This window comes from Cariama cristata, unplaced genomic scaffold, assembly GCF_000690535.1.
Source record: "Cariama cristata isolate BGI_N322 unplaced genomic scaffold, ASM69053v1 scaffold17441, whole genome shotgun sequence".
Lineage (NCBI taxonomy): Eukaryota > Metazoa > Chordata > Aves > Cariamiformes > Cariamidae > Cariama > Cariama cristata.
Genome location: NW_009598876.1, coordinates 1,913 through 21,638, shown reverse-complemented (window position 1 = coordinate 21,638; position 19,726 = coordinate 1,913). Strand labels below are relative to the sequence as shown.

At 45.4% G+C, this 19,726-nt stretch overlaps 2 protein-coding genes across 4 annotated transcripts in view; one reads left to right on the top strand and one right to left on the bottom strand.

Annotated features, from left to right (window-relative positions):
• SPG21 (spastic paraplegia 21 (autosomal recessive, Mast syndrome)) overlaps positions 1 to 7,705 on the top strand; it is an 8,594-nt gene extending 889 nt beyond the window's left edge. Inside the window, exons 2-8 of one of the 3 annotated variants that reach the window (XM_009709483.1) lie at positions 3,135 to 3,296; positions 4,154 to 4,234; positions 4,822 to 4,967; positions 5,501 to 5,609; positions 6,081 to 6,188; positions 6,578 to 6,718; positions 7,060 to 7,705. In XM_009709483.1, coding sequence (XP_009707785.1) covers positions 3,135 to 3,296; positions 4,154 to 4,234; positions 4,822 to 4,967; positions 5,501 to 5,609; positions 6,081 to 6,188; positions 6,578 to 6,718; positions 7,060 to 7,182 — 870 coding nt within the window. In that variant the 3' untranslated portion in view covers positions 7,183 to 7,705. The remainder of the gene's footprint in view (positions 1 to 3,134; positions 3,297 to 4,153; positions 4,235 to 4,821; positions 4,968 to 5,500; positions 5,610 to 6,080; positions 6,189 to 6,577; positions 6,719 to 7,059) is intronic. The other 2 variants (XM_009709484.1, XM_009709485.1) reach the window with 2 other exon arrangements.
• A 1,005-nt stretch (positions 7,706 to 8,710) lies between these two features.
• On the bottom strand, positions 8,711 to 19,390 carry ANKDD1A (ankyrin repeat and death domain containing 1A). The gene is made up of 14 exons (XM_009709482.1): positions 19,289 to 19,390; positions 18,510 to 18,608; positions 17,798 to 17,896; positions 17,227 to 17,331; positions 16,306 to 16,404; positions 15,786 to 15,884; positions 14,538 to 14,636; positions 14,089 to 14,187; positions 13,745 to 13,843; positions 12,690 to 12,788; positions 11,224 to 11,319; positions 9,853 to 10,054; positions 9,016 to 9,138; positions 8,711 to 8,772 (listed from the first exon to the last, which is right to left on the bottom strand). The coding sequence occupies exons 1-14, from the start codon at positions 19,334 to 19,336 to the stop codon at positions 8,711 to 8,713; spliced, it is 1,428 nt and encodes a 475-aa protein (XP_009707784.1). The 5' UTR covers positions 19,337 to 19,390.
• Positions 19,391 to 19,726: the final 336 nt, after the last annotated feature.

Below are 19,726 nucleotides of genomic sequence, written 5' to 3'. Positions count from 1 at the left end.
CTAACCTGCAGCAGCGGCCACACTTCTGCCAGACTGAAGGAGAGTCTTGCCTTTACACCCCAGCCTGCCCCTCCTGCAAGTGCGGTTGCTCATGTAACCCTACAAGCTGAGCAGATTCAGGGACCTGTCTAGCTTGGGGGTGTTTTATAGTTTGTTTTTGGGCTAAGCTGACATCCGGCTGGTTCAGTTCCCTCATCTGAATGGCTGTACGGGCTGCAGGAGCATGGGGATGGTGTTGGCAGCAGAGGAAAGAGCAGCATTACCTCTTTCAACCACAGGTTGGTTGCAGTTGGGCCACTCAAAAAGGACTGTGTCCCCCAAATCTGAGGAACAATGTTTAAATGTGCCTAATGTTATTTCCACTGAGTGGTGTGTAGCTTTCTCTAAGAAATTACCTTTACGATAGGGCTGGAGGATTTTCTATTCAGAGTTTCTTCTTCATTTTTGCCAGTTTGTGTCTTTTGTAAATAAGAAAGTTCCATTGCTGTTGACTATGCATGCTCTGTCTAGGCTCTGGCTGTCCAGTTTCTTTCCGTTTCTGGCCAGTACCAGATCTCCCAGGTCTATGTGGGCTGTGCTGTTGCCTTCAGGCAATGCCTCGCCGAGTCAACAAAGCCAGGAGGTGGTATTTCAGCAGAAAGACATGTGAGCGCTCTGAGGCACTGCTTTATGGGATGCAGTATGGGAAATGAGAGGAGCTGGAGGTTGTGGTTACAACAGAACGCTTTCCTGCTGCCGTGGGGACTGTGTGACGCTGCAGCTCGCTGCCAGGCACTACTGCCTTCAGCTGCTGCCGACTACTCAGGATTTCATAAATGGGGACATGTGTAAACTGAAGCTGCTGTTGACCTGGTGACCTTAAGACTAGGGAATACCTTACCCTCTTGAGTGATTCAGTCTACTCAAAAGTAAAATGATGCCACAGTGAATAAAGTGGGGTATGAAGAAGGTAGAAATAAACTAGTCCTGGTTGCTGGAGTGAGAAGAAAAAAAAGAAAAAAAGCACAATTTGAAGGTGTAATTACGTCTGAAGCAGTCTTTAGGAATACATTTGATTGCATTATCTCCCCAGAAGTATAAGCAAAGCATGTGCAGTACAGAGGAAGGAATGACCAATGATCATTACTGCTGGTAAGCGCGCGTCACTGATGTCAGATCAACCTAAGGAAGCAGAGCCAGAGCAGTTTGTTTGAAAACGGGCTGAGATATTCCTCCTGACAGGAGCAGGAAATGCACAGGTCCATCACCCTTCCTGCCTTTGTCAGATGCAGGAGGCACAGCTCGGAAAATAACATTTTTAGACTGAATCTTTAGCTTTGCCTGTGAGCCTCCGTTTGCATACACTGCTTGCTGTCTTAGGTAAGTCCTTCCTAGAAGTCTTCAGTAAGGGACACCCTGGCTCTGCTGAACTCAAGGAGGCAATTCTGTCCCTTGTTTCAATACAGTGCAGACTTTACCTTTTATGTAAACTGTAGGCCATCTTGATTGATCAGTCAGAACAAGAAAAAGGCTGGTGGCTACGAAATCAGCAGTTAACCACGCTGCTGTCTGCCTACGCAGCGCTTAGCCTTGTTTGAGAGCTGGAGTTAAACTATCCCATATGTGGCTAGAAATCAAACAGAACAATTGTCTAAACCCATTGATTCATTGTCTGGGCTCGAGGAAAGAAATGTTATCTCTGAGCCTCAGCTCTCTTGACATGAACTAACTTTGGTTTTGTGATTTCAAGGAGTATAGTTTGCCTTTGGAAATACCCCTAAAGGTAAACCTTGTAGTAGCCACCGGCAGCCACCCTGAACAGATCGGACATTACTGATGGAATAACGGCTGAGAGCAGCGAGGCCTGGAGCTCTGGAGTTGTGTGCAAACAGTTGTTTTGGGGGGAGGTTGAGAGGGCTTTTGTACAAGGTTTATTTTTAAATGGTTTCAGTGGTCTGGAAGCTCTGGCATGCAATCTTTTTTTTTTTTTAATAGAGACTTTACAAAACAACAGTGTCATGTGATTTCTCACATGCTCCCAGAGCCTGAAATACTGGCTTTTTTTACAAGCAGATTTGTTAGTCAAGCAAATCTGATTTGTGGTACGTTGTTCTCCTCTGATCGCCTGAGAAGCTTAACTGCTGTGATGGAAAAGTGAATTGTGCTTGTATATTGCTGTTCAAAAATCTATAAAATCTTGATACAGAGGAGATGAATTCCCACTGTGTGACACAGGCTTTCCCCAGAGGTTTGTGCTTGTTGATCTGGTATGAGCTGCACACTTTTGCTGGGCTGCAGAGTGTTGAAAGAGCATCCTAAATATATGAAAGAGTCTGCTGGTTGAACAGGCCCTGTAAAAACAAGTCAGACTCCAGCACTGCTAGAAAAGAAGACCTTTATCTAAGACTTTTACTTCTAAAGATACTGACTGTGCTAGGACTTCTAGCTTCTGCACTGAGATGGGCACTGTGCGAGGAACTGCTCGTTAAGGGGAGCAGCTCGCGTGTGAATGATCCGCTTCAGCCAGCCATGTGTCCTAGATGCTCCAGATGCTCCTGAGATACTGCCAGATGATGAAAGCATTTTTCTTTCCAGGTCAGCTTTGCACTGCTGCTCTGGGAGTTGTGTGTGTCTCCGTTTCTGGCAGCCAGCTGTAACTGTTTCAGATCAATAATTTGTGGTGTTAGCTGCTTAATTCAGTAGGCTTGCGTGTATCCAGACCTGTAACATCTTTTGCCTGGTGAATGCAAATGTTGGTGGTTGTTTAAAAAGCTGCCCTCGAGGGCAATGCCGACTCTTGCAGCCTACAGCTGTTGCTCTCGGTACCTTGGACCCTTGGACTGACCTCCTGGGCCATGACACGGGGGCTGCTTCCCCAAGGCTCAGTTCATTATCCAGCTTATGTCAGGACACACAAAGCATTTGGTCTGACAGCACACAGCCGCAGTTCTGCTCCAGCTGTATCCATACGAATGTTGTAGTTCCAGTTCGTAAGCAGCGTTAGAGAAGAAAGCTATTGTGAAGAAGAGTAAAGGATGGTCTTCTTCAAAGGGGTCTAGATGACGTTTAGTAGATGACAGAAATTTTGTAGAAGCAATCCTGGAAGCTGGCTGAAGAACTCATTTGTCTTGTGTGTTTCTTCTCTCTTTTTCCAGATAATAGTAGACGATGACGACAGTAAAGTCTGGTCGCTGTATGATGCGGGACCTAGGAACATTCGGTGCCCACTCATATTTCTCCCTCCTGTAAGTGGAACTGCAGATGTGTTTTTCCAGCAAATTTTGGCGTTAACTGGATGGGGCTACAGAGTTATCGCTGTGAGTATTCTCAGTCCTGCGTCAAAGTTAGCATACTTGTACTTGTGGCTGTAATCAGAGGTTGGATGATGAAGATGAACTTCTTAGTTTTGACTAAGGGAATCCACCAAAAAGCTGATGCTAAATTGCACTCCAGGGTATGTAGCATGCAGATCCAGGCTGAAATCTGCTGTGTGTACACGGCAGCATTTACCCAAAACCTTGTGCTTACACGTTATTAACTTCCCAATCTGTTGTTTCCCTTGTGTGCGCTGGACACCTAGTTTTGCCTCCAGCTGGATCTTTGTTAGCCATGAGGCAAACGTATGGGTTAGTTCAGGGTTTCCATGTTTTCCTTAGGGACAGTGCATAACCTGATTCTCAGCCTGCCTGGCTGCAAATGCTGTCACTCCTTAAAATCCCAACAGGATGCTGTTTTGTGGCTTTTCAGCTCCTGGGCTGAACTGAAACGATTGATTTGTACAACAGTGTTTCTGCTAAACAGCATGGCTTTAGGAGTACTGCCGTATCTCTTGCAGCAGTTAATGATTTCTGCACCTGCCAACTTTACAAGCTACAAAAATCACTGAAAAATCATTCCAGCCTCTCCTCCTCCTGATTACCGAATGAAGCAATGCTGCATTTTCCCCAGCAAACTTGCTCTGCGATACTTTCAGTTGTGTATTTTTGTGCAAGCGAGGGGGAGGTGTTTGCACCCTCGGGCTGTAGGGACCTTCCTGAGGAGCTTGAGCTTCATGATACAGGAGAGGCAGGTTGCTGCCGTGAAACCTTTGATGTGAGGGTTGGTATGACTTTCGAGCAGACAACTGACAGGTACTGATCGGAGACCGGCTTTTTCTAACTTCGTATTATTTTAGTTGCAGTATCCGGTGTACTGGGACCACCTTGAATTCTGTGATGGATTCAGAAAACTGTTAGACCACCTTCAGCTGGATAAAGTGAGTGCTCTGAGATGGGGAAATGGATATATAGTTGTAATAAAACCATAGTATTTGAAAGAGTCTCATTTAACAGCAAGTGTATAAAATATGACACAAAAATGTAGCCTATAAATAAAAAGGCTGTGTTGCAATTTTACTTTTGAAACAAGTTTATTTTTGAATACCCTTGAAAATTGTCCTACTCGGCCTAAATTCAACTGCTGTTCTAGGCCTATTAAATTATATTGGTTAACTAGTTTTTCATGCGATCCTGTGGAAGTTATCCTTCCTAACTCATACAGTATGGAATACCGCAATAAAGTGCCTTGGATTGTGATAGCTATTGAAGACAAAGTGAAATGTTTGATTTCTTTTTTTTTCTTAAGCTTGATAAGCAAACAGAAATTTGAACAGTGACCTGGAAACACTTTCTGTTTTCAGTATTTATCATGTTTAATAGAAGAGTGTGATTCTTTTAAAAAATGAGTTATGAGGACAGGTTAAAACTTGAATGACTTTCGTAATGAAATGTTGTGTGTAGAGGTCACTTATTTCACAAGTGTAACATGATCTGTTTGTTTGTGGGGTTTTTTAATTTGAATTAGGTTCACCTTTTTGGAGCTTCTCTGGGAGGCTTTCTGGCTCAAAAATTTGCTGAATACACACACAAATCTCCTAGAGTTCAATCTCTGATCCTATGTAATTCCTTTAGTGACACTTCTATCTTCAATCAGACCTGGACAGCAAATAGGTAAGGAAGACTGAGACAAGTGATCAGATTTGTGGCATTGATTTTTTTTTTTTTTTTTTTGCAATGAGATGTCACGCTGATCTGGTTGGACGTGTGTCTAACCTGTTTCCAGCCTGGGTGAGGGAGGTGCAGGATGGAATACTTGTGACTTTTAAAGCCACGCCATGAGGAAAATGGAAAGTTTCACAATTGGGAGCCTGGAATTTGACGGATGAGTTGACCTATGATCCTCTGTGGATGTGTGGTCAGATTTAAGAACTCTGCCTGCTTTCTAGCAAAACCATTTAGAATAAGAAAAGTGTTATTCACCATGTTTAAAATACACTTTTGCAATGTAAGACTAACAGCTTCCCAGAGCATTTCAAGCACCTAGCTGCAAGGTTTTCTATCTCTGTGCTCTTGAAGCTTCTTCAGGATTTCATTTGAAGTTAAAGCACAAAGTCTGTGCAAGGAAAGGGGAGCGCTGACAACAAAGCATCTTCACGTTGGAGTGCTGGGTGCTTGCGGATTGTTACATCTTGTTTCTGTTTTAGCTTTTGGCTGATGCCTGCTTTTATGCTGAAAAAAATTGTCCTTGGGAATTTTGCGTCTGGTCCTCTAGATCCTGAAATGGCTGATGGGATTGATTTCATGGTGGACAGGGTAGGTAGCTGTGTTCTTTAACGGCTGTGATGTCATCTCTGTCAAAGGTTTACTTAGCAGGAGGTTGTAGCTATTTCTGCTGCTTTCTTCATTTACTTCCCCAGAAGGGAGGAGTAAGGAATGGTTCCTTAGCAGGTGTTGGCTGTCAGAGCCACAGCAACTTAACTGACGCTGTGACCGTCTACCTCACAGTTGTGTTGGTTTATGTAAATTAGAAGGGAGAAAGTTAAGAAACTGAGGCAAAAGAGGAGAAAGTGCGTTATGTCTGTAGGCCATGCTCTGGAGGCAGGAGTGACTAATGGAACACGTTTTAAGCATTTGTCTCGTGTAGAATAATACTAAGTTGGAACCGTAATCTTCATCTGAAGTGCAGTCACGTTTCCCTTTAAAACTACTCTTTGGCTGTATTGTTAATACTGCTTTGACTTCCTGCAGTGAAATATGTTAATTGCTGTTTCTCTCTACTGAAAGCTGGAGAGCCTGGGCCAGAGTGAGCTCGCTTCAAGACTTACTCTCAACTGCCAGAACTCCTATGTAGAACCTCACAAAATTCGAGACATCCCTGTAACCATTATGGATGTAAGTTAATCCTTTTTTTTTTTTTTTTTTTCCTTTTTAAACAGTGTTTCCTCCCCTTGGCAGGTGGGGCCTGGATATTCTGCTAGCAACTTGATAAGAATTTGCAGCATATAACTTCCTATTTAGATAAGCCTTCTCCTGACTGGACAACACTGTGACTCTGTGTTAACTTATGAAGTGGATATTCTCTGCAGTAGCACAGCCATATGTTTACGTATCACAGTGTTAGCTTTCTAGTTGTCGATGCCTAAGCTGTTTGCTTGTTTTCCATTTCATGATCACTGTTCCACAGAGAAGCTGAGAATTGCTTCTAGGAGCAGCATATATCCAGTCTGATTTAATAAGCAAAATCTGAGATTGAGAACTAACTGCTGTGACTTGTTATGTAGGTGTTTGACCAAAGCGCGCTTTCGACAGAAGCAAAAGAAGAAATGTATAAGCTTTATCCTAATGCCAGAAGAGCTCATCTCAAAACAGGAGGCAACTTCCCGTATCTCTGCAGGAGTGCTGAGGTCAACCTATACATTCAAGTGAGCCTCCGCATTCAAACCCAATCTACTAATGCCTAGAGCCAGAAGAGCAGTAGGAAACTCCTTTTGTGTGTTTGCTCTCATTTCTTAACCTGCTTGATCTCTGTTCGATCTGGCTCCCAATTCATTGATCCAGAAGGGCAGGGCTGGGAGCAGCCACGGTCACGGAGGGTTGGCTTTGGGGTCTTGGCTGTTGCCCGTTTGCTCTGTCCTCGCTCTGAACTCTTGTCCTCCAGAGCCATGATTTCATCCTCACACAAATTACTGGGAAGGAGTGTTTCCCTCTTACCAAAACCTTGTGCTTCCACACCTGTTTCAGTGTTGTTTTCCATGTCTGACAGATCCATTTGCTGCAGTTCCATGGCACGCGGTACGCAGCCATCGATCCCTCCATGGTCAGTGCAGAAGAGCTGGAAGTCCAAAAGATCAGCCTTCATACCAGCAACGAGCAGGAAGAGCAGTAGGTTTTGGAGCACCTGTGAAATGAGGAATCGGTTTGGTGGTCTTCCTGTCTACCATCAACTGTTCCCACTCTGCCTTTTTCCTTGCGTTAGCCGATTATCACTGTGGGATTCCAAGAGGATCAATAGTCAGTGAACTACCCGTGGACAGTCACCTCCACCAGTGTCATGGGATAGATCTGTTTAATTTTTAGTCTTTGAATTAAGGAAGCAGCTTTGAAGACTACAGTTTTAAATACAAAGACATTTTTGCTACCAGTCTCCACTATCATATTCTTAAGCAGAACGGTATTTCTTTTTATATTTTTCACTCAGCTGTATATATTGCCACATGTGGATTGTGTACTTATAAGCTGACATATATTTTTGTTGAATATTTGGTTTAAAAGATGTTTAAGTGCCAATGTTGCCATCACTTATTTGCTTCATATGTTGCATTGTAAGTTAATTTCTATTTGAAAGAAAGCGTTCGAATTTTTAACTTTCTTGCTGTTTAAAAATGGTTTTCAATAAAACTTCAACTTCAGCAAGTGTCTCTCGTTTTGACTACAAGAGAACAGCGGCGCAGCTTACTGCAGTCCTGGTTTGCCTCCACAGATGCCTCTAGAAATTAAGAAAACCAGCACCTTCTGCTTGAATTCACCTCAAACTTTAATTATAAGGTTGCACTGGTTTAGCTCTAAGAAAGAATTATGTAGGGTTTTTTTTTTTTTAACAATAAGACATGCAAATTTAAAGGTAAAGTCTGGATTTATTCAAATACAGATGTTTTCTACTTGATACACTGTAAAAAATAAATATGAAGTATTACATGACAAGTGGATATTTAAGAAAACTGTCTGTCCATGTCAGGCTGTGCAGATAACCAATGGCCATTCTTATCTTCTACTTTTCAAGCTGTAACCTTGGGATTAAAGAAGTTACAGTACACATATGTTAATGTACATTTATAAACAGTATTATGATAGTATTCTTCTCTGAAACCTTTGGTGAAGAGTCGAAACATTAAAGACCAAGTGGTAGCCTTGACTTTTCCTAAATTCCCACCCTAGTAGGGAAGTTGTGAACACACCTAAGACAGCGGTGGTAGACACCCCCGCACAAGGTAAGTAAAGAACACTCCTGAAAACAAAGGCTTTCCCCTCAATAACTTAAAAAATTGACAATTAAAAATTTATATACAAAAAAAGTGATGTAAACAAGTTACAGTAGAATAGCGTAGTATTTCCTGATCCTCACAGTACAACAGGTGAGTCTCGCTCACTTCACTCTTACTACAGTACCCAGGCCACAGGCAGTAGCTGACAAAACCCCCCTTCTGCGTGAAGAGGCGCTTGAGAGGGTTGGTGTTTGCCGATACCCCTGTCCTTTCAGACCAGGAAGGGAGCAGCAGCGGCGCCAGCTTGTTACGACAAGAAGCCCTTAGCTTGCAGCTGCCTTCCAATCCATAGCAGAGCAACTGTTTCTCCTGCAGCTCTTAAGAGGAGCCGAGGATGCATCAGTTGAAGGAGCCAGCGGTGCCCTCCCAGTGTTACATCGCTACGCACTTCCGGGGAGAGGCAGAGTCTGCGTTTGCTTTTTTCCGAATGCTTTCTGTAAAAGAAGAGAGAATGTTCTGCTGCACAGAAAGTATAAAGCTGTGGCAGGATGCATTCATTTATCAAAATAAAAGGAAGAGAAAGAAGTGACATGTAATGGTAGCAAAGGGGCCAGGGCAGGGTGGCTTCCAGCTTGTGTGAATTGACTTCACTGAAGTTTTCCTCTGTGTATGCTGTGTAACCACAGCATTCAGGTAGTGCTCACCGTGCACTCTTTGAAGGAAGACAAAAGTATTACCTGCCAAATCGATCCCCACAAGGCCTTCGTACAACCCCTTGATTGGATTTTCTCCTGCTGTGATCACGCCATGGAGCCAGATAAGCAACATTCGGTGGCCATGCTCCCTGTAGCTTTTAGTGCCTGGCAAGATCAAATCGCAACTGAAAGCCTGCACTTCAGAGTGCACGGCCCTGATGGAGCTGATGTCTGAATTGCTGGGTTTGGACACCCCTCCCTCCTCTTTGGGTTTTACTAGGAGGCTCTAAAGTACAGTTTAGCTTAATTCCTGGTGTACTGTGATTGCTAGAGTGGTGTGAAACTTAATGGAGTGGCCATGGATGAGCTTGGGCTTTCATGGCGATAGAGAATTTCTGCCTGCAGCGCATAGCTGAGCCCCTTGCTCACATCATGCAAACTACAGGAGTCCTTACAGTAACCAAACTAATGGTGATCTGTTTCTGAAACTCAGAACCTGCTTCTGCTAATGTCTCTATTAAATTCTAAATGGGACTTCACTGCCTTCTTGTTTCAGTTCCTTAAAAGAAAAAAATAAAACCAGCAAGTTTCTGCTGTCCTATAGAAGAAGAATTATAGCAAAAGCTCACGGGTATGGTGTGTGCCTTGGAAGGAGTGAGCAATGAACCACTAACCCCCACGCTTGTGTGCTTTATTTCTAGACCAATTCCAGTGTGTAGATAACTCCACATTCATTAAAACTGGGATTTTTAACCTAATCTTTTGGTTGTTTCAAATAAGCCAGCTGGTTTTCTTCACACTTTTGCTATTACTGCAGGCTTGTCTCCTAGAAACACAGTCCAAGGGAAGGAAGGAAAACACCTGGGCACTGTTTTATACCTGTCCATTGTTGCTCAATGGCCCTAATGTGGGAATCAGTGAATTTCCAGTAATGTGCCAGCTTCTTCCATTCCCCAGGTTTGAGGTACTTAGTAGCTAATCTCCACATTACTGAGCGAATGTGCTGTGTTTCCAGCCTGTGATCTTGCTTAAAGGTCAAGTGCTTTGCCACCCAGGAGTCGGAGTCGCTGTTCAGATTGTCCTGCAAAGCCACAACAGGGGTTTCAGTCGGGATGCCACAGATGTACCCGTCGTTCTGCAGCCTCCCACATCCTCAGCTCTGCAGGTTGCTGTGAGTTCATTCTGGCACAGCACATTTTTTTTTCTATTCTCTTTATTCTCTCGTTTCCCTCTGTTCTAATCATGCATGTTAACAAATGCTGTTAATAGCAGCTTTGCTGTGGAAGCCCATGCGGATCACAATTTGCATTTCTACAGTGCCTTTTATCTGGGGTTTGTATGCAGAACCATTTAATTAAATCTCCTCGCTCCCCTGCAACATAGGCGCGTGCTCGCCGCCTTTACAGGCCAGACTGCAGAGGCTAAAAGTGACTTTCCCTAGGGCTGCGTGGGAAGCCCATGCAAGGGCCCGATATACACAGCACTACTCCTGAAGCTGCGCCTGAGCCACAGGCCTATGCTCTCCTTTCCTTCCTTTCCTTTCCCCTCTAAAGCACTGTCCTTCCTGGTATGTGAGGATGCCCAAAGTCTTAGGAAGACGCAAGGGATGTGGTGTTTGGCTGTACTTTCAGTGCACTCTCTGCTCAGATTGGTTTGGGGACAGACGGGGGACTGGGGCTGAGCAGCTGTGCCTTGCACATAGGGCAATGGGAGGAGAGAGACTGCGGGGCCACACTGGGAAACGCAGGAGGAATAGCCCCAGCTGTGGGGAAGTTTGAGAGGGAAGTCGGTTGTGTGACTCCAACAAGAACTGGTCACTCTGCTCACAAGAGGTGTCTCCCTTCCACTGTTGAAAAACTCCCCACGTCCCATTTTAGTGACCTTGGGCCAAGCATTTTCCTGCTCAGTGCTTTAGTTTCTCCTTCTGGGAAAAGAACTAATGCTATCCCACTCCCTCTGCAGGGCTTTGGGAACAGCTGCCAACGCATCTTTGAAAACCCCTGTTCCCTTCGGCACAGCCCAGGGTTTTTAACAACAGAGGCTTTTTTACATAAGGAAAGCCTTAAGTAGACGTCGTTGGCATGGTGATGACTTTTGTTTTTCTTAAGGTGATGAAAGTAGAGGTCAGGCTGCCACAGGATGTCCTGTATTTCTTTCCCTTTTGACAGCTGGTAATGTGGAGCCTCAATGGAGAGGATAAAGCTACATCTGCCCTGGAAAGCGCAGAGGATGGTTGTGTAAGCTGCTCACCTTTTCCCATTTGTAAAACCGATCGGCTTTGATAATCATGTCCGCCAAGCTGATGTGATTTCCTCGGGCAGCGACATCCAGAGATGTTTTCCCTTGCTGAAATTAGAAAGGGAAAAATGAGTTGGAAAAGACCTTGCACGCTTAGGAGGTACAATCTCCATCCCCCCCAGCAGTCTGTAGCACCAGGTAGCATGGCCTACTGAGCAATGCACCCAGCCGGGATGAAGGACCCCTATTCTTCACCTGTAAACACCTCGGATGTGACCCAGCTTTGAGCTACTGTGCGCAGGGCACAGGGAGTCATTTTCTAGGCTCTGCAGCATCTCCTCTGTTGCCACAGGGGACCTGCCCGTTTGGCAGGGGCGGTTGGGAAAGCATCCTGTAACCCACAGGGATGGCAGGGTGCTGTCAGGCTCCCAGCAACATGGGTGCAGCCATCAAAGGACCAGCTCAGCAATAAACCCAAAGCATTTTATAGCCTTCTGCACAGCAGGTTTGCTGACACATGAAACTGAAGTGATTTATACAATCTCATTAATTTTATAGGCTCCACATACGCATGATTAGAAACAGTCTCCCAGGAGAAGCAGAGGCTGATGTGACTATGAAAATGTAACTACACTCCTTACATGAACAGGATTTTGGATTGGGCAGGGGGGGATTTGTATTTATATCTAAAAGCTTTACAGCAGAAAGGAACAAGATTTTAAAGTTGCATGAAGGAAAGCAAGCCAGCCCAGCCATCAGCCATGCCAGGGAGAACAGTTCTAGCCTCAGATCTGAGCAGAAACCCAATTTCACACAGAAAAGTGTGAATGTGTTCCCTGCACTGAGTCTCACTGCTGTTCCACAGACGGCTGGAAGGTGGCAAACATTCACTGCAGCTGAAGGCCGTTTCAGGCACATGGCTTCAAGTCCATATGTGCTTTAAGCCACTGTGAATGGCAGACACTAATTTCATCTTCTCTGCCCAAGCCCCCTTCAGCATTTTTTTCTTTCAGGCTGCAGGCAAACTGACTGATTCATCTAGAATTCCTTTTGTCGATTTAATTAGAGGGCAAAAGCCCTGGACATAAGTGCCAGATCTATACCAACCAGATACTTTTAACTTATTAAAACATGTATGCTATAATTCTTGAAGTATATTATTTATCATTATTCAAGCAGATCTTTGATATTAATGTTCGTGACAGCACAAGTAGAAGGAACTAGAACAACTTTGAGAAGAAAAAGGTTGCTCATTGTGTGAACCGTGTTCTACCTTCCTAAGAATCAGTCACTTCTTTCCTGGAAAACACATCAAAATAACCTACTCAGCAGTGTTTCAAAGTCTTATCCCTGGAAATATCCAGATTTTAATATTATTACTAGCTTTCCTTGAAAATTATGAAAAACACTGGCAAGATCATCCATATTTTCCCCCCATATATGCCCCCAAAATCTATTCAACCCATGGAGACGTTTACCTTGTCTGTTAGCTTCAGATTAACTCCTGCAATGAGAATCATCTCAGCAATATCCTGCCTGCCATGCTCCGCAGCAATGTGTAGTGCAGTCTGCTGCCTCTGCAGAAGGAGAGTGAAAGGACTACATTTCAGAGAAGGACAAGTCTGAGGCTGGAAGGACAGGACAGAACAATATCAGGAGGAAGTGCTGTAAGAACGCTGTCAGCTCCGCCTTCCTTTCCCCTCTATCCCTTTTTAAACTGAGGGCCAAACATCCTCCAACCTCAAACTGGAGTTGGGTTCCTCAGGCTGAGCAGAACCGGTCTGTCCCTGTTCCAGCACCAGCACTAGGAAGGCTCCCTGATAACATTTCAGCCTAAAGAAGGAACGTCTTCAGTTCCATAAAGCTCCCTAGGGTCACTTATAGGACTATATTATTTCCTGTTCTTTAAACAATTTCTGTAGGCAGATAGGTTGGCCAAGGGAGGAACGGACTTGTGCCAGTTCTTTGTTCCTGGGACACAGGGATGGGTTAGTGTGTATGCACTGTAAACTGTATGCACCTCGGAACTGTTTAATGGAAACAACTAAAATCAAACACAAAATGTGGCAATTTTATGGTGTCATCAGGAGAGAACATCACTACAAGAATGAACATTAACCAAAACATTACAAACAAGCTACACAACGCCCCTCATTCACAAAAATACAATTTGGTGAGACAACCAGCTACCTCCAGGCTTGCCTCTCATTCTCAGCCCCCCAAACATTTTGCAGAGTGTCTTCTGGCCTGAAATTTCTCCCACCTGCTTTCAGCATGGAGGAGAGAGCCTGACTATGCAATATTGCTGTGCACAGGTCCCAAGGACATGGCACAGCCCACGTGTTGAATGCCATGAAGCGATTACCTCACTGCAACACTCAGAATCATTTCACAGGTTTAATGTTTCCTAAGTTGCGCTTCCAGGTTTTCCCCATTTTAAAGCACTCCTCTTTAATCCTGTCCCCAAGGTGATCAAATCCCCCATGAAACTGGTTCACATTGCAAAGACAAAGAACAGGAGTTGCAGTCTTACGTTATCTGGAATGTCAAGGTCACACTCCGCGTCAATGAAGAGCTTCACCATGGCTGGGAAGTTCTGCAGTACCGCAATGTGTGTCGCTGATGCATTTTGCTGAGGAAAGAAGACCCTGCGCTTAGGAACCGCTTAGCTCATGGCACTGAAAGGACCATGCTGTGCCCAGCATGTATTAGACTAAGACAGCTGCCAGCTTGGACTGGGGGCAGACTGGGAATACTGCCCATAAGCACAGAGCCCACAGCAGCGCTGGTCCTTGCAGAGTTGCTTTGTGCTCTTGAAGTCCTCCACAAACTGGCTTTGCCTTTTTGTAAGTGATGAGAGCACTGAGCAGGACTTACATGATTAACAGCATCTGTGTGGATTCCTGCATCCATGAGGATCCTGGCTATCTCCTCATAGCCGTGCAGTGCCGCGTAATGAAGGCAGTTCATCTTCTTCTGAGAGGTGTGTCAAAAGAGACGGGTATTAGGCAGGGCTTCCTCTCAGAGGCTACAGCTGTTACAGACTACACACAAAGATCTCCCTGCTTCTCTCCTGCAAGAGTCCCATGCCCCCACACTGACAAATTCATAGGAATTGTCTCCACAGCCAAACCAGTCCCAGGGAGCTTCACCTGCCTCTTTTACAAAGCCATGTGTAATTCCCTCCGGATTCCCTGTGCTATTTCTGAAGTGCTGGGCTCCACGCGGCCTCACCCGATAATGGGCGCTCCCTCCGGGAGGCCACAGGTCTGGGCAAAAATCCACAAAGTAGTGTTTGGCAATGGAATCACCTCCATGGAGCTGACCTGGGTTTGCGCATTGACATCGGCACCTGCTTCCAAGAGCAGCTTCACACAGTTGTTGTGACCCCCCTCAGCAGCCAGATGCAGAGCCGTCAGTCCTTCCTGGACAAGGCAAAAAAGGAGACAAGCAACATTTCTGTAGACAAGGCCAAGACAGAGTGGCAGAATAAGCAAGTCTCTACTCCATCTTCTGAATCCATGACATGTTAAAATACCAATTCTGATGGCCAGCGATCTCCAATTGATTGTTAGAAAAGTAAAGGACACAATTATCTGCCACTGACATACCCAAGTACTGCTCTGTCCTTATGCCACTGGAAACAGCTAGCCCATGGGCCACAAGACAGACATCGTGTTCACCATCTTCTCTCCCCTTCAGCCCATTAGCAAACAAAAAAGGATTTCATGTGAACAATGAAGACAAACCATTTTCCTGGAGTAGCCCAGAGACAGCCATAGGCAGAACTGGAAACCCGTGGCTCTCAACCACTAGTTTTCCCTTCTGAGGGCTGCAGCTCATTTCTTTACAAGAAAACAGAAATAAGCAGAATTCCTAAGTGATTTAATCTGGTTTTATTATTGCTCTTCACACAAAGGTCGGCTCATCTGGGGGAAGACAAATGCTACCAGAGTTACCACAGAAGGTAGTCTCCCCTTTCTTTCAGATCTTAATCACAATCAAATACACTTTTCAAATATAGTAACCAAACAAGACTAAAAAAATTGCAATAAACTTAATTGGGAGTGTGCCCTGGAATAAATAACAGTGTTACTAAGCCAATATTTGCTATCTAAATTATTAACTGTGTTCCAGCCATATAATTTCCCAAAAGCAGGTCTATCAAAGAGAGATCTCAAACAGAAGGTCCATATGTTCAGTGACTAAGTCAATACTATAAAGCATAGTGAAGTTCAGTTTAAAACACACTCAGTAACCATTTAGGCACTTGAATGTACAAGGGTCAGGGAGAAAAAGGGAGATTAAATGGAGTGATAAGGTAGGTCAGCAGATACAGCAGGAAGAAAAGGCAACACTTTAGAACTGGATATTGGTCCAAGAAGGATGTTGCCTTTCACTGGTACTCTGCAAATGTGACCTGCATTTGCACACATACACTTTAGATAAAATCAGCTATCTTCTAGACCTCTCCTGTCAATACTGACTATTCAGCATGATGACTGGCAGAAGAGTATTTCTAAGGAGGGAAAGGTGAAACTGATGTGGGTTTTATTTCATTTAAATGTACTTACTAAGTTCTTTTCATCAAGGTCCACTCCAACATCTATAATCTTCTGCAGCACAGAGAGGTGTCCATTTTTAGCAGCTAAATGCAATGCTGTATTTTCTTCCTGAAAGTAAACATCACTTCATACACATATGTATCACAGGACTGAGCGTTCATACACCTCAGCCTTGCACAAAGTACACCCAGTGTGCCTGAAAAGGAGGTTGTAACCAGTAGCACGAACCCGAAGCAGTCTTCTAATAGGGGCAGCAGGGAGGGAAGAAACTCAGCTACCTTAAACTGGAGCATGGTCCACCAGGCTCACTGCATATCCTGTCTGAAAAGTCCTGGAGAGAAATCCAACGTGGACTGTGGTGCAAATGGCTTGCAAGTGGATAGGGAAGAAAAACCCTGACATACCACAACCATGGTTACAACTGCTGACAACTTGCCTGCATGAGCCTCATTCGGTATCCTGTTCCTCGACTTTCACATCCTCTGCTCCTTGGATTTTACCTCCCTTGTGGGTGGTTTTATGCCCGTACCTTGTCTTTGGCACTGTGAGAGCAACCCAGACGAATTAGGAACTCCACCACCTCCAGCTGCCCATACTCTGCAGCCAGGTGAAACGCTGTCCTGTCCATCTTTGAAAGGAAACAAAGAAATATGTTCAAGAAAGGCTCAGAAAGCACAAGATTAGATCATCTGATGCAAGCAATATCGTAACACCTTGGAGGATAACCCAGTCCACAGGGGGGAAAAGTGCTGCACTTCAAAAATAGTTATCTTTCATTCTGCTGTTCACTTTTATTCTGCTTTACATTTGGGATGGCCCTAACAAAACATGGTGAACAGAACTACCCACTGGGGCTAACAACTCCAAGGACTTTACTCTTGCCAAACATTGGGAAAGAGATCTTTCCAGTGTTTATTTCACATAAATAGAGGATAATAAATAGCTTAGTAAAAGCAACTAAGGATAAAAAAATGGAATTAGTATCTGAAACCCCAGTTATCGAGTGAGTCAGAAACCCTTTTGGGGAAAGGCAGATCTCTTCCTGCTTCATTTAACTCCCAAGCATCAGAGTGTGGATCACTCTTGCAACTATGAAGGCCATGGAATGGAAAAGAGTGTGCACTAGCTATGTGTGTTCTTATGCTGTCTTCAGGAACAGGTCAGCCAGTGCTGGAACATGCTGGGAGTTATTACTTACCTACAATACACTCTGGACCATCAGCTGCAAAAGAGGAGGACACTGAAATTCCTGAATTTATTCTGCAAAAGGTTACACTGGGAAGCCCTCCCTGCCGAAGCTTGACCAGAGCCAGAATCCCCATCATCCCCAAGCCCACTCTGCAAGAGGGCTTCCAGGAGTAGCATCGGACTCTGAGTCTCTTCCCTTCCTGCTAAGCTCAGCAGAGCAAGATCAGACCTTATGAAACAAAGCAGCTAAAAGCCTTCCTACCTTGTCTGTCTTATCCACACACATGTCCTCCAGGTCCTCCATGATGAACTCCATCACCTGGATGTGTCCCCTCTGAGCCGCACAGTGGAGCAGGTTCCTGCCATTCTGGAGAGGAGATGAAGAACTGCTAATTTAACAGGTCCAAGACTGTGGGACAGCCTCTTCTAACAACCTGTTCCTGTTAGCAAAGACCCATTCCATGCCTCCCTGCACCTCTAGGGCTAAACTAGCTTGTGCTGCAGACAGCAAGTTATGACTGAAGTATTAACGTTCCTTTTCCCAAACAAGGTCTATTTTAAAATACATGGACTGGTGATTCACTAAACCCATTTCCCATTTCTGTAACACCTTCCACATCAGCATTGCACAAATGTGAGCTGAGAAAGCCACGTACATCTCTATAGCTACAATTATTACCCTTGTTTTAGGAATAAAGCAGAAGTGCAGACGGCAGTCCCCATAGCAGACACTGTCACACGATTACCTTAGCTCACAGGCAAGCCTCTCTCTCTCTCCCTCCCCGTCACTGTCTAGAGCCACCTGAAGGACCCCTGTAGGGAGACTCTCTCACCCTATTGACACAGTTAATCTTGGCCCCAGCATTGACGAGGATCTGCAAGACGCGGAGGTGGCCAAACCAGGCAGACAGGAGAAGTGCATTCATTCCAAACTGAGTGGAAGAGAAGAGAGAGACTTACAGCTAAACTGCAGCCACCACCATCCCCACTCTGGAGGGAAGCTGTCCCTCTACCTTCATGAAGTTTCCCAAATATTTTTGTTTCTCTCTGGGTTTTTTTAGCCCCACTTTCTCCAATTACTATTATTCCTGCCACAGATGGTCGCAGCAGCTGAGCAGAAACCTGCCTCTTGACTGCCGCTTCCCAGTCAATGGTGCGTATTAGCCTGGTTGTTACGGGGGAGAGAGAACTTGCTGACTGTCACTGTCTTCCCACAAGCCCCAACAACACGACCAGAAGAAGCCAGGCATCCTCATGCTATACAGAAAACCTCACAGATTCTACCAGACTGCTTCCTGGTCAGTGTGCATGCAAGGCAAAGGCCAAAAGACAGAGCACAGACACATCTGAAAATAAGGCTTGCTCCAGAAAGGCACTGCACCTGCCTCAGAAGGGAGGCCACAGCTTCCTGAGCACTGCAATGCCTTGTGCCACCCACCCAAGGCTAAGGCGAAGTCTGTAACTGCCGGCCCAGCACCCAGTCCCCGGCGCTCCCCCAACACAGAACACGTTTGCAGGACATGCAAGGGAGAGTGGCCTTTGTACACTGTCTTCGTCATCCACCGGGACATCGTGATCCAGGAGTAGTCGCACAGCATCCACGTTCCCTGCTCCCGCGGCCCAGTGCAGGGCAGTCCGGTCTGTCTGGAAGGGAAGGAAGGAGAGAGGGAAGGCTGACGTATGCAGAGTGTGTGTGTATCCAACAGCCCTCCTGAAGGCCAAAATCTCCTTTGCCATCTGTGGAGCCAGAACCTCTCACGCTGTACAGGGGTTTTTTTGGACATAGTCCTCTGTCTCTTCGCTCTCTTGTCAGGCAGAGAGGTGCTAGTCACCTGCTACTCAGAAACTGCAGTTCTGGACTATAACAACAGTCCAGGAATGAAAAACATCGCTGACCACAGATGGACAGATTGAAACAGCAGGGATGGGTGCAAACCCTTATTTCCAGGAACCTACTGGTCAATAAGAGGAGACCTGCATCAGGAGCTGAGTTAGTCCCACAGCCTTGGCGTACAGAGATAGCAAAATCAAAGCCTTTTATTGCAGCCGTGTGTATCTAGCACACAGGTTCCAAGGGGAACCATAAATTACCACCCTCCCTCAGCACTTGCAACCTTCCAGTCTGGCCAGGATGACAGTGCTGTGGGTTTTAGCATGTTGTGAAACTGCCCAGTTGCCACAGGCCCTATTTAGCACAGGGCGGTGTATTTTAAAGCTTTCACCAACTGAGCAGCTAATGAGAAGAGTAGCATTAAGGAGCTGCATTTCTGAAACACACCCTCAGCACTTCCTGCAGCTTAGAGATGGAAAAACCCAGCACTTACATTGGTTTTGGCTTTGATGTCAACCCCTCTCTCGATGAGCTCCTCCATCCTGGCTGTGTCATTACGCTTCGCCGCATCATGGAACTCCTTCTCTGAATGAAGCACTGCAGCACAGACAGAAGAGCGGACATTAAAACAGTGCTGGCAAGGAGCAGGGAGCAGCATGCCCCAACAAACCTCCCCTTCATCTCACCGGCCCCCGTGGCTTCAAGGAAGGATGACGGCAGAAAGATTCTTCCAGCAAGAATGCGAGCATGTTTGCTGGATTTGTCCTCTCCCACTATCTCTGCTTCCCAGAGTACCCCCGTGCCATATCAGTGCTCTTCCAGTCCTGCCAGCGTCTCTTCTAATTCAGTGTCTTTCTCCGCATGGGCTTGCTCCCGTTGCCAAACCTTTTGATCCATGGGGTTCATGTCCTCTGGGCATCCTCTGAGGCCC